This window comes from Macaca nemestrina, chromosome 6 (assembly GCF_043159975.1).
Source record: "Macaca nemestrina isolate mMacNem1 chromosome 6, mMacNem.hap1, whole genome shotgun sequence".
NCBI classification, from domain to species: Eukaryota; Metazoa; Chordata; class Mammalia; order Primates; family Cercopithecidae; genus Macaca; species Macaca nemestrina.
The window spans coordinates 70648122-70662858 of record NC_092130.1 but is presented as its reverse complement, the minus strand read 5'-3'; the positions used below and the strand labels follow the sequence as shown (position 1 = coordinate 70662858).

At 36.0% G+C, this 14737-nt stretch overlaps 1 protein-coding gene across 3 annotated transcripts in view; it reads left to right on the top strand.

Moving 5' to 3' along the window:
* LOC105471104 (mannosidase alpha class 2A member 1) overlaps window positions 1–14737 on the top strand; it is a 175574-nt gene that overhangs the window by 127069 nt on the left and 33768 nt on the right. For all 3 annotated transcript variants that reach the window (XM_071098627.1, XM_071098629.1, XM_071098628.1), the window contains exon 16: window positions 3413–3527. In XM_071098627.1, coding sequence (XP_070954728.1) covers window positions 3413–3527 — 115 coding nt within the window. The remainder of the gene's footprint in view (window positions 1–3412; window positions 3528–14737) is intronic.

Below are 14737 nucleotides of genomic sequence, written 5' to 3'. Positions count from 1 at the left end.
TCAGGAGTTCAAGACCAGCCTGGGCAACATGGCGAAATCCTTTTTCTACAAAAAATACAAAAATTAGGCGTGGTGGCCTGCATCTGCAATCCCAGCTACTCAGGGAAGGGTAAGGTGGGAGGATGGCTTGAGCCTGGGAGGCGGAGGTTGCAGTGAGCCAAGATCACGCCACTGCACTCCAGCCTGGGTTGATGGAGCGAGACCCTGTTAGATAAATAGCTGTTTAGAGTTGGAATTTGTTAAGATGCTACAATGAACAATGTTCAATTAGGATAAACAATGAACATGGGAAGAAACTAGATTTTATGTAGAGTTAGGGAGCTTTTGTGGTGTTTATATGTATGCATTCTATACAGACACAAAACCTCTAGCCATATGGGAAAAATAGATTGTCCACTGGACCATTTTTCTCTTAACTTTCAGCCCTTTAAAAAACAAATTCTTCTCATTCTTGACTATAAGGGTAGTAATATGCAAACTCTGGCACATTTTGAAAATGCCAGAAGCTGAAGAAAACACTAAAATTTACCAACTAGTGCACAATCCTGTGAAAACTCTTGCCAACATTTGGATGTATTTCTTACTGTCTTTTATTTTATGCATATCCTTTTCTTCCCATTCTCAAGTCTTGACTTCTTGCACGTACATATTTTGTTTTTCGTTTCTTACAATGCTCACAATCTCATGGTATGTTTTTAAAAATCGAATTTTAATATATACTCTTGTGTTTAAGATGTTACATACATTCTTTTTCTCCCGATTCTTCACTACTGTAACATTGTAATAAGCTTTCTTTTTTTTTTCTTTTCTTTTTGAGACGGAGTCTCGCTCTGTCGCCCAGGCTGGAGTGCAGTGGCGCGATCTCAGCTCACTGCAAGCTCCACCTCCCAGGTTTACGCCATTCTCCTGCCTCAGCCTCCCGATTAGCTGGGACTACAGGCGCCCGCCACCTCGCCCGGCTAGTTTTTTGTATTTTTTAGTAGAGACGGGGTTTCACCGTGTTAGCCAGGATGGTCTCGATCTCCTGACCTCGTGATCTGCCCGTCTCGGCCTCCCAAAGTGCTGGGATTACAGGCTTGAGCCACCGCGCCCGGCCTAGCTTTCTTTGTATGTACCATTCTTTTTATGCAATTCTGATGAATTTCTGAGAATAACTTTCTAGGAGAGTCATTTTGTATCAGTTTCTGAAGTCTTTTAAGGACTTTTGCTATGTACAGCTTATCTTCCCTCTAGAAAGACTAGGTAAATGTTCAATCCCACCAGCATTTTTTGAGAATAACTCTAAAATCCCACTCCAACCAGTGAGAATTGGCCATATTAAAAGCTTTGCCTATAATAATAAGTTAGTAGAAAAATATTTTTCTGTTAAGATTTTTGTGATTACTAGTAAGGTTGAACTTTTTTGTGCCTTCATTTATCTTTCATGTTTCTTTTGTGGTTTTCCTTTTTCTATTCTTTGACTGTTTTTCTGTTGGCATGTCCTGATGATATCTGAGCACTCTTTATATGTGGTAAAATTAATCCTTTTCCCTATATGTTGTAAAATTTTTCTTATTGTGTCATTTAGTTTAATTATTTTATTGTATTTCTCATTTATAGTGGTTTTAAATTTTTGTGTAGTCATTTCTTTTTTTTTCTTTAGAGTTTCTTCCTTTGCTTTTATACCTTTATTGGTTTTCTCCACCTCAAGATCAGTGAAATATTCTCCTAGTTATTGTTAGCTAGGGACCTATCTCCTGAAATAGTTACTTTTGTTCCACAAGTTATGAAACCTGCTAACTAAAATCTAGTATTGGATTTTAAGCGATTGTGTAGGCTACAGTAAGGATTCTGGGTTTTTTTTTTTTTTTTGGCTGTTTGGGGTTTTTCTTTTTTTTAAGTCAGTGAACAATTAAAGACAAACTACAACTCATATGAGGCATTCCAAGATGGGCAGTGAATCCCAATTATGAGCTGTTTCAATATTTTCTCATTTACCAGCTTTTGTCATTGGACATTTTATTTTGATTGACTGTATTTATACTTAAAAAAGTAGTTGTGCTATAGAATTTCATACATAGATACCAATAACTAATTTATTTAAAACCATTTTATCTTTAAATAGCTCTAATGTCAGATAGAAAGATAAAACGATTGTCATTTTTACAGAGAGAAAATAAAAAACATCAGGGAATGAGGCAATCTAGTGCCTCAGAAGAAGACAAGAGCCCAGAACTCACCATCCCAGGTTCTCATCCCCTCCCTCACTTTCTAGTTATTTGGTAATTAGGTACAAGAAATTTGTAAACCATTAAGCATTTTAATAACTCCAGAAAATTTTCCCTGGCAAAAGAGGTAAATTTGGAAGAAAGTTACACAATTCTGAAAATATTTTTATTTTTATTTTTGTGACGGAGTCTCGCACTTTCACCCAGGCTGGAGTGCAGTGGCACGATCTCGGCTCACTGCAAGCTCCGCCTCCCGGGTTCACGCCATTCTCCTGCCTCAGCTTCCCGAGTACCTGGGACTACAGGCACCCGCCACTATGCCTGGCTAATTTTTTGTATTTTTAGTAGAGACGGGGTTTCACCATGTTAGCCAGGATGGTCTCAATCTCCTGACCTCGTGATCCACCCACCTCAGCCTCCCAAAGTGCTAGGATTACAGGTGTGAGCCACAGCGCCCAGCCGAAAATCTTATACTGTTTAAGTAGTTCATATTGCAAGCCTAACTTTCTATGCTATTGTTGAGCTAAGGTATCTAATACTTTAAAAATATAATCACTCATAAATGTTTTAAATTTGCTTCCATGTCACATAAGTTATGTGCTTTATTACCAGTTTTTAAAATTTAAATAAAAACTAAACTAGTGGTTTCCAAGTAGTTTTTTCAAGTTTGTGAGTTTATATTCAGCTAGTTCTTTCAAGTAAAAGGACAAAATGTTTTATAGTTTAGTAAACCGAGCTGTGATTAAACTATGTTTCTGAATCCTGCTTTCAGTTTGCCTAGATGACTCCCTGTAGTCATCCTTGCCACCTGTCTCAAACCCTGAACATTAGGGGGCTGGGACCATGGTTATAATAATTATTTACCTGGGAAAATGTAACTTCTATAGGATGATTGCTGTTTCTAATAAGTAACTATATGGACAAATAGAAGGATTTTAGTTAGAAATTTGTATAGCTGGGAGGAATGCTTTCTAGAGCAATGAAGTTGTAAACATTTTTATTTCCTATTTTCAGCATTTTTAAAAATAAAAAACATGTTGAGTTTTTATCACATGCATATTGTTACCTTATAAGATCTGGTTTACACTTAAAAATTGCAAATATCAGGTGATATGTATTTTCCATTTTTGAAACCATAATAAACATATTCTTTTAAAAGTTTGGAAGCCAAAATATTTTCCTTAAATATATTATTTTCTTCTCAGCCTTATGTTTACACAACACCGCCCTTTGTCAGAGTGACACATGGAAGGATTTACTCGGAAGTGACTTGCTTTTTTGACCATGTTACTCATAGAGTCCGACTATACCACATACAGGGTAAGAAAATAGGAATGCAGTTATGAAACATATGTATACTGATTGTTGAATTCTTGCTTTTCTTATGCCATCCTTAATAAATTAACAGTTGATTTTTGTAGATGATATTTTTGTAAACTTGACATCATATTTTTAATGTGATTTAAAATATGAAACTTATCTTTTGATAATAAAAAATGGTAAAACCTTTCAATCCCTACATGTACATTTTCCTCTGTATATCTTCTCTTAACTGTTGCCATATTGTTCTTAGTCATGAGCTCATTAACTGGAAACTTTATTTCTAACACCTGAAAACAATACAGTGTTTTGATTTTATGAAATGGAAATTATATTAAATATGACTTTCAGTTAGTAGACCACACACATATTTGGGACCTGCTTCCTTAAATATAGCCTGTATCACTGGAATGTAACTTTAAGAAAAAAATGTTCTAAACTAGTTCCATTTGTTTACAGCTCTTTACCCAGTAAAGTATAAAACCTAGCAATTGTTTATCATTTTTAGAACAGTACTGAGCAGCATCTTTATGAACCCAAGTGATAGGAAATAGGCTTTTGATCCTTTTGAGAACTTAATCCTGGGCAATGGAACTGATTCTGTGGGGTCTGAGTGGAGCTGTGGTTTCCAAACACTTGCACATTTAGGTTGGTTGATTTAAAATCCGTTGTTTTTAGAATGGTGTGCTTTTCCAACCACAGATTTAATCCTAGTAACCAGGGTATTTACCATATTCTTGACACTCTTAGAAAAAGACCTCATAAAAATGCCATTTAAATTTATCTTTGCTGTTAGGTAAGTTGAACAAATTAGAAAAGAAAAAATACTCTTTCCCTGAATCTTCATACAGGTAAAAAATAAAGGATTTCACAAACTAAAGATAAATGTGTAGACCGGCACTGTTTCCTTTTTAGGTATTGTGGGGAAGCAAAGGGTTACTATGTTCAGGGAATTTCTTAGATAACTGAAGTTCAGTTTTCTGATTTCATAGTTAAATTTAATTTTGCTTTTAACTTTTTTATTAATTTCAAATTTCATTAGTATTTGCTTTTTGTTAGAATTTCAGGTATGGACAAACTTTCTCACGCAACTTCTTTAGGTAATAATATGATAGGTTTTTCAGAATAACCCATGATTCATAGGATGAATCAAGAAGTAAAAGTTCTCTGGTTGGTGGTTTTATGCCCTAAATGTGACTTCTGCAGTTATCTGTGATCACTTTGCTACCTACAGGAAAACCTGTAGTTCTGAAATAATCTTTTATTGAGTTTCTCAAAACTTCTGGTAAGTCAGAAACTATGTTTTTGACCATCTGTTTGTACTCTTGTATAAGCCATTATTTAATATCCCTGAGAGCTCTAAGTTGTATTTTCAGCTTTATAGCATTACCGCATAGAAGATATGCTCATCTATTTTTAAGTTTGCTAAAAACTATTGTTTTTTAGTGGAAAAGTTTTTCCTGGAGTACAACGTGGCACACACTTTGGCACATACTTGTGTCATCAACTTTGATTTACCATTGTTTTTCATCAGTTATATTTAGAGATGGGCTGTGTCTCAGAGTAAGTGCTATAGCAACTCATCCTAAAATTCCAACTTCTCAATCAGATATATTTGCATAATTGCTTTTGCTTTTATTTAACCATGTCACTATATCTTCTGGGTTTTCCTTGGATTATCTAGGACCTCTAGTTCTCACATCATAGGGCAGTTTGTGTAGACTAGATGGCCCTGTTCTGCTGCTGGTGGCTGTAGCTTAGCTCGCCAGAGTACTTAGTGCTTAACTTGGAAATTGATAGACTCTGACTTGCCTATTTACTTATTTGAGCAAACTATACTCATCAGAACTAAATGCTTGTCATTTTTCTTTTCCCCCTCTCTTCCTGTTTCCCTCTGGGCAGTGAACTGTCCAGTGGCTAATAGTGTTAAGCAGGAGCAGGGGCCACTGAGGTCTGACTGGCTCCTGGCCTTCCAAAGGGGTTCTCCGTGTAGCCCATTTCTATTTGCTGGTCTTGCCCTCTGCCTCTTTTCTGTTTTTTATTCTTTAGTTTTCTCTCTCTCTCTCTCTCTCTCTCTCTTTTTTTTTGACAGAGTCTCCTCTATCGCGATCTCGGCTCACTGCAGCCTCTGCCCCACTGGTTCAAGGATTCTCCTGCCACAGCCTCCTAGGTAGCTGAGACTACAGGTGTACACCAGCATGCCTGGCTAATTTTCGTATTTTTAGTAGGGACGGGGTTTTGCCATGTTGGCCAGGCTGTTCTCGAACTGTTGACCTCAGGTGATCCACCCGCCTTATCCTCCCAAAAGTGCTGGTATTACAGGCATGAACCACTGCACCTGGACTGATTTTCTTTTTTCATGTGTTTCCTTTCTAGATTATTTGTCTTCCCTTCCTTGGTGTTCTCGTGCATATGAAAAAAATAATAAATGATGGATAAATAAGTGTAATGCAAACTTAGAGTGCCTCACTGATAAATTTTACAGTAGTTGCCTGGATTAAACGTGAAGCTGTCATATGTAAACTTGAAGTAACATATAAATATTTTTTTCTTTCCAGTCCAGGTCATTTTTTTTTTCAACATGAAAGTAGTTGGTAGGAAATAGAGATACCAGGATCACCTGAAATGCTTTCTTCCAAACTGTATACCTTCCCATGTTTGTATTTGAGCTCCTCTTAACGAATCTCCCTCTGGGAAAAGATAAGTCCAGTTGTGGAGAGAGTCTTTCCTTAGTAATTTTCATGACTCACCTGTCTCTCCTGTTTTTCACACATCATTGCCCGAACACTCAGGTTGTCTCAATCCTGGCTTATTGGGTTTTAATGAAATCACTAATCAAGGCCCATGATAGAAATATGAAGTCTTCAGGGTATTTGGCTCTATCAGTGTTCACACTGCCTGAAAGGGTGATCAGTCTTCAGGGATCTTTTATTTAGTGCCAAGTTTTCTGTATTAAGAAATACTGGAAAGTTGTTTAACATTTTAAACTTTGGCTTCCTGTAAATCAGACATCTGGATGACTGATCAAAATTCATAGACAAAATGTGGCTTTTCATATTAGATGCAAAGAAGACATCAGCCAACTTCCATGCTTTTGTAGATTGGCTTTTAGCTAGTATTGCATAAAATAACAAAAATATTTATTCTTGAATTTAATTTACTAAACTAGTTTTGGATATATGCTACTTTTGCTCCCCTTAAACCAACCAGATGCAGTTATTTGGATTAGTATTAATGAATAGAGCCTATTTGTTGTTAGTACCAGATTTTCAATCCAGGAGGAAATGAGGGTTTGGGGAGAGAGACTATTAATATTTTATGGTTACGTACTGTAATTGTATTAGGTTACTAAACCAGTTAATTATTCAAAAGATTTTGTAATCTCTCAGCAAGAAGGAATAAAGAAACAGAAAACGAGTTAGTATTAAAGATTGTCTTTGTTGGGTGTCTATTTTTGTTAAACCTTACAAATTCAATTTAAAAACTAAAGTAATGCATACCTGACAAAATATTCTTACATTTCTCAATCTCTACTTTAGTTGTTCTTTGACCTTTTTCTCCCCAAAGTAACTATTTGCCCAAATTAAGCTTCAGGAGAAAACAAAATCAAGAACGAAAATCAAGCAACATTACCAAAATTATATAAACTCTTTGGTCCTTAATGATTTTGAAACAGAGTTGAGAGGCCTTATAGTTCAACCCTACTTTTGTTTTTCGTTTGGAATTTAACTTTTGTTTTTCTATTTGCATTCTCTCCAGATTCTGAAAATGATTAGAAGTGCAGTTGAAGGGCTCTCTCTCTCTTAACATCTCTTAAGCTAATAAAAGAACACTCTGTTTCCCTTTTCATTATCGTTCAGACATCGCATTCAAAAGGTTTCTAAAAATACTAAATTAGAAGAAATCTTGTGCTCACTAGCCTTAAAAGCTCTACAAGATCAGAGCAGTTTGGAAATTTCTAATGAAGGCGAGGCACGGTGGCTCACACCTGTAATTGCAGCACTTTGGGAGTCCCAAGGCAGGCAGATCACGAGGTTAGGAGATCAAGACCATCCTGGCTAACAAGGTGAAACCCCGTCTCTACTAAATATACAAAAAATTAGCTGGATGTGGTGGCACGCACCTGTAATCCCAGCTAGTCAGGAGACTGAGGCAGGAGAATCGCTTGAACGCAGGAGGCGGAGGTTGCAGTGAGCTGAGATCGCGCCACTGCACTCCAGCATGGGCGACGGAGCAAGGTTCTGTCTCAAAAAAAAAAAAAAAAAATTTCTAATGAGATATAATTTTTTGACAATATCAGGTTTAATAAATCCATTTTATAGCACCCATAATTTAATGAAATGCAATTTATTTCATTTTTAGAAAATAACATTTTTCTGGGGGAAAAGTTGAGAGAGGTGGGAATTAATTTTTCTTGCAGTATAATCATCTTTCATTTAATGGAAGCTTTAAACATTACCATATAGGCTGCTACTTTAGCTTTTTTGGTTAATCTGTGATTAGAAGATAGAGTATAATACAAACAGAAGCTCCTGTATCCTCTTGTGTTTTATTTAATATTGCACCTAAGAGGAAAGTACATACCTTGCAATAATATAATACAGTAAGTGACATTGCTAACTGTGGCCTTGTCTTCAGAGCTGTAATTATTGGACTTTAGTGTCCTAGTTTCTGATACCAACAGCTACTTTGAAGAATTTAGGTCACTGTGGGTAACCAGTGTGTCATGTACATTTCACTGGTGCAAGGACTGTGTTCTCCTAGGCCAGTGTTTGTTAGCGAGTGAGTATGTATGTGTGTGTAAACTATGTTTTAACCCTTAGGGGAAACATCTTAAATGGGATACTTCTGCTCTATTTTCCACCAACATATTATAAAGTATTATATGTAATGGATCTTACTCAAAGAAAACAAGTAGCCTGGAGGTAAAATATAATGAACTGACATCAAAAACTATGGAAGAAAAGACTTTCCTTTGACTGAAATGAATGATTTCCTTGCATGGGCATATTTAGCAATTGAAGAGAGTTGCTTAGTTTTTCTCTGAGCAATTTTGAATATATAAACATAAGTGGATTTATAACCTGACTCTTGGCTTTTAGAGAATCAAAATGAGCTTCATCTAGTTAAACATACTAGGGGACTTCAAAAAGTTTGTGGACAAATGAAATTAAAAGATAAAAATTAAAAATATAAACTGTTTCTCAACGTAAGCTTCATCAAGTTCACGACACTTTTGTAGGCAGTGAATCCAGCTACTTAGTCCATCCCTAAGGAACTGAGGGTCCTGGGAATTTAGCCATGTCATTTCAGTCTACTTGTATTTTTAAGTAAAATGAGTGCCCATTAAATATTTTTTAAGATTAGGAAACAAGAAGAAATCAGGAGGAACCAAATTAGCACTGTAAGTGAATGCCTAATGATTTTCCATTGAAACTGTCACAAAATTACCCTCATTTGATGAGAAGAATGAGCAGGAGCATTATGGTGGAGAAGAACTCTGGTGAAACTTTCCTGGGTGTTTTTCTGCTAAGGCTTTGCCTAATGTTCTCAAAACATTCTCATAACGAGCAGATGTTACTGTTCTTTGGGCCTCCAGAAAGTCAACACACCAAATGCCTTGAGCATCCCAAAAAGCTGTTGCCATGACTTTTACTCTTGACCAGTCTTCTTTTGCTTTGACTGGACCATTTCTACCTCTTGGTAGCCATTGTTTTGATTGTGCCTTGTCTTCAGAATCATACTGGTAAAGCTGTATTCCATCTACTATTATAATTTTTCAAAGAAATGTTTCAGGATCTTGATCCCACTTATGTAAAATTTCCATTGACAGCTCTGCTCTTGTCTGCAGCTGATCTGGACACAGTGGTTTTGGCACCCATTGAGTGGAAAGTTTCCTCAACTTTAATTTTTCAGTCAGAATTGTATAAGCTGCTAATTGTCAGTTCTCTTCAATTAGAGCAGGAAAGCAGACTTAATTTTTTTCTTGAAAATTGGTGTAGTCTTCATCTTCGACATTGTCTCATCCCTTCCCAAGACAATTTATCTATTTTGTAAATTGCTGATTTTCTTGCACCATTGTCCCCATAAACTTTTCATAAAGCATCAGTGATTTCACCATACTTCTACCCAAGCTTCACCATAAATTTGATGTTTGTTCTTGTTTAAATTTTAGCATAATTTATATTGCTCTGATAGGGGCTCTTTTCAAACCGAAGTCTCACCCTTGTTAGTGCCTCAAACTAGATCCTGTTCAGACATGTTATAACAAGTAAGTATGAGTTTATTTTGATGAAATCCATGCTTAGTTTTTTCATGATAGGCATTTTCCATGAAACTTTTGAAGACCCCTCTTATAAGGAATCACATTGGGATTTAGAGACCCAAATCCTTAGTTTTGCCTCTAAGCAAACCAGAGGAGTATGGGTTTGTCCTTTCATTTCTTGGGGACTCAGTTTCTTAATCTATAAAAAAAGGTAGATGTTCAATTAGGTGTAACCATCAGTCTTCATACAACTTAGTTTCACCTAAAATCTCTTTTGCCTGACTCCCTGCTTCTAAATTCATCTTCTACACTTGATCTTAGCCAAAAGGCCAAGAAGTGATAAAATTCGTCTTCTAAGGACGGTTGAATCTGGGGCTTCCATCCCTGGTGTCTGCCCTACTTGTAAACAAGGTCTCAGAACTTCACTGAAGTTCTTTTTATTTCCATAAAAAGATTCATGAGGACATTAAGGTGGTTTGCAATCAGTCTCTCATTTTTTTCCAGAGCTATATTCCGTATTTAGTTTTATTTAAAAGTAAAAAGCATTAAGTAAGTTATAGCTAGGCAGGCTTAGGTAATTAAAACATTTTTGGAATATCATAATATACAATTGACTGCTAAGGATTTTTTTCCCTGTTAATTGGAACTTTTAAAAATTGAAATAAATAGCTATGTGTTGAATCTGATTATTTCCTACAGGCATGAAAGAGAAGGTTATTTTAAGGGACTGTAAGCACGTTCTGGTTACACAGATTCAGAACTCAGAGGTTATCTTTGGGGCTGTTTGAGAGCAGCTGATTGTTGAAGCCGTAACTCCTTAGCAAGGAAGCATCATCCCCTACAAAGGTGGGTTGCACTGAACTCAGGTTCAGGGCACAGGGATGGGAAACATAGATGTGTAATGGTTCAGAGTTGAGACTCCAGAGACAGTTCTCTTGTGTTTTATTCCCAGGCCCATCCCAGCTCTGCCACTTAGCAGCTGTTTGACCTTGCACAGGTTACTGCTAATCTGGCTTTGGTTTATCATCTGAAATGTTGACAGTAGTAAAATCAGCTTCAGAGGATGTTGGGAGTATTCACTGAGTGAATATACAAGGAACCTTACCCATAGTGAATGTTGTATCTACTTATAAGAGTGAGTGAGCCAGATGGTTAGATAGTTGAGTGTTATCAGACAAAGCATGGTCATTACAGATTGGGGGAATTGAGGAGGATTAATGAAAGAAATGAGTCACTGAGAGGCTACGTCTTAGAGAATGTCACATGAAAGGCAGAAAGGAGGAAAAGAATATCACAATGTGTGAAATAAGGTTGTTTAGAAACCTACTATAAGGATTTAAAGAACTCTTTGTCCCTTATATATTTTTTAATTGACTTGTGGTTTTTCTTTATACATTTAAATAATTAAAGGATGTTATTTTGGTGTATTGTACGTGGTAACTTTTAAAAATAAGCATATCCGATGGGCAATGGTACTAAATCATGTGTTTTTTAAAAACCTGCACTAGCTTTTTCTTTAGCTGTCAGAAACTTCACATCATTATTTTCTCCTTATAATTACATTCTATTTCTCCACCGAATTTTATCTTAATGTAGTATTTTTGTGGTTCAGAGTCTTGTTATTGGTCAGTCTTTCATTACTTCTCTAAAACAAAAATCATGTGTGTGTGTGTGTATTTATATATACAGTTTTAAAAGTCTGTTATAAGGCTCTATTTTATTTCTTCTGGATTGAGATGTAAAAATTATTGGCATGCAGTTGGTCAAAAAAACATAAATATGTTCCTATTTTAATAATTGTATTTTATAAATTTTAATGGAAACATTTTTCTCAATGGGTTGTACCTTTTTTATTCCTAATGGATAATGTGTCCCTTGGTGAATGTCACTCATTGCTAGAATGATATATGATTTTATTTTTAATTTTTGTTTTTGTAAATATCAGTGCAAAGGGAAGTTATTAACATAAATAAGTAGCTGGTAATGGAAGGAGTTTTGTTATAGGAATATCATTCAGTACTTTGAACTCCTAGGTTAAATGCCGAAAGTCACAGACTGACCTATCGTCAAACATTAATTTTAATCAATTATTTTTAAAGTCCTACTGCCTGACAACCTGATTAGGTACACTTTCAATTTTGTTGAAAGCAAGCAATTGGAAACCACGTGTTTTGCAGAAATATTTGTTACTTGGTCATTAAAGTCCAGTCAGACACCAATAAATTGAACTGTCTTTGTTCAGTACCCACTAAACAGGGTGAGAGAGATGCTGCTGCTTGTTTTATTTATTTATTTATTTATTTATTTATTTATTTATTTATTGTAAGTTGGGAGAAGAAATAGAGTGGTGGAAAAGAAAGAAACATCTGTCATGGAGGCAGATCATTGTGAGGAATCTTTTCCTGCCTAAAGGTGCCTTAGAAAGGAGCATGTTTGGGAAAACAGGAAATAGGTGAGTTCAGAGTAACTGCCAGTGCCACAGATGTGCAGATCAAGTATCATTGTTAGTTCAGCCAGCTTCTCTCTTCTGTCTTAGACCAGCCCAAGCCTGGGTCACAGGGAAGGCGCCAAAAAACTCCAATGTTGTGAGCTATTTTATTCACTTCCTAGGGGAGTGTTTTAGTTAGACCTTATTTATTTTATCTATTTTGAGGTTAAAACTGATGTCAGTGTTATGATCCCTCCAAAACAGAGCTTCCAAAAAATTCTGTTGTTTCATAACATTAATGCTTTAAAAAAAAAAAACAAAAAGCCTTTCAGTTTTGTTATATGTTTTTCAGTTATTACGTCTTCTTCAAGCATATCATAGTTTATTGGTATAATCTTTACACAGCATTTACAATTCATATGATCAAAATGCCATACCTTTCCTATTACAGATTTAGTTTTTGACATTTTTGTGAGAATTATTGAAATGAAAAGCATAAAATAGGTACACTAGTGCCTAACTCATAAGTGATCGATAAGTAATAGTAGCTGTTTATCTAGTAGTATTTTATGAATGGCACAAAGCAGTATATCATCATTTTCTTAAATTTGCGACTTGAAATGAAATTTACTAAAATTTGTATTCGTGAAAGCAGATGTTAAAATTTTCACTTGTGGAGAAATAATCAATATGAACATTTACAGACCCAGAAATCAGCAGTGACTCAGAGGATAAATTAGATCTTATAATGAATGGTAAATTGAGTGAGTCAACATGGAAAAAATGGTCATTCAATAGTGGAAATTATTACCATTTTTATTTTGGTACTTTCAGATACTAGTACAGTTTTTAAAAAATGTGGTCACGATAATATTTTCTTTTTAGAAACATTTAGATGTTGACTTACTCAGTTTATCGTTGTTGTGAGAATGTCATAAAAGCATACTTACGAATTAAGCAGTATATGTTAATTAGTAACCATGAGCTTGAGCTTTAAGCTAAGTTGGATAAATTTTACAAAAACATCACTAAAGTAAGTGCATAATAGCAAAGGTAGTTTTATATTTTTGATGATTAAAATATAAAACAAAATGTTTCCCAAATCGAAGAGGGAATATTCAAAATCAGAAGCCCTAGTTTTTTATGATTATCCTACTTCTATGACAAAGTGATGATTCTGTCATCCTCTCTGCTCAGACACAGATTGGAGGAAAGGAGATGAGCACAACGATCAGATAGATAGCAAGGTTTGCTTTGCCTGACAGAGTCAGTATTTTTAAGACACTCAGACATTTCTTTGAATCTTAGATGGGTATTTTGGAGATTTATTTTATGTGATTTGATAGCCATGTTAAATTTCAGTTAGACTTTTATTTGCAGACTTAAATATGTCTCTTAGGATTCTTGCCATCACTTGTCTTTTTCCTAGGTGACCGTGGGCCATTTGCTATTGTCCCTCTTGATGTAAAGAGTTGTCCTAATCACATTAGGTGCCACTAATAAGATACTGGACTTTGCTGGGATATGAGTGAGGTTCTGTTTTGTCCTTTTTCCCGAGTTGTTGCCTCTCACTCCTATAACTGGTTGAGTGTGGCGAGAGTGGTGTATGATTTATGAGTATATTCCTTGGGAAAGTATATTTTGCATTTCAAAATAGCTAGAGTAAGATGATCTGGAGAGGTGGAGAGGGTTGAGCTAACTCAGAGATTCTGCAGTTCAGGGTTGAATTAGGTGGCTCCAGATAAATTGTTGAGGAACTGAGAGAGTTGGTGGTACAGAGGAAGTAAAAGCCTGGGATTCTCCAAAGGCTGTCATTAGTTGTCGCTCAGAGCTATGACTCCAGGGTTTCCATTTGCATTTCTTGGAGTCCTTACACCCTCCTGGATGTTTCCTCTACTCGTATTTCAGGCATGGCATGTGTCAGGCTTGCCCTCCAGTTTTTCTCTCCCCACACCAGGGAGCACCCCCTTTGGTTTCCTTAGACTGGTGCTGAGCAACAGTTAAGAGGGTGATGCCTTTTGTTTTCTGTTCTCTCTCTCTGATCCACCCAGTGGGGGAAGGCTCTGAGAAGAGCAACGTCATTTTGAGACTGGTGCTAAAACCCTGTAAGCCTGAGTGTTCTGTCCTCCTAAAGCTGTGGTATGGCCCAGCCTCCTGACAGTGATCTACTTGGTTTTATTTTTTCTTGCTGTCTCAGAAAATATTCTAAAAATGCTTAATATTATTTTATAAATACAGGTATAAATAATATATATGTGTACTACTCTTCTGACAAATTCCACACATTACAGATACAAAGTAAAATTCCTCTGGCATCTGTGTCTGTCTCCATCCACTCCTCAGGAGAGGAATTCAGATATATGTGCAAGCATACATGCACCACATGGTCTTAAAACTGTAGAAAAGTATAGTATTGTGCTTGTGTCGATTTTCAGCATAGTTTATCATGCTATACAACTGCTACATTTAGCTTTTTTCTTCTGATGTTTCTCTGCCAAGAGAGATAGTTACCTCATT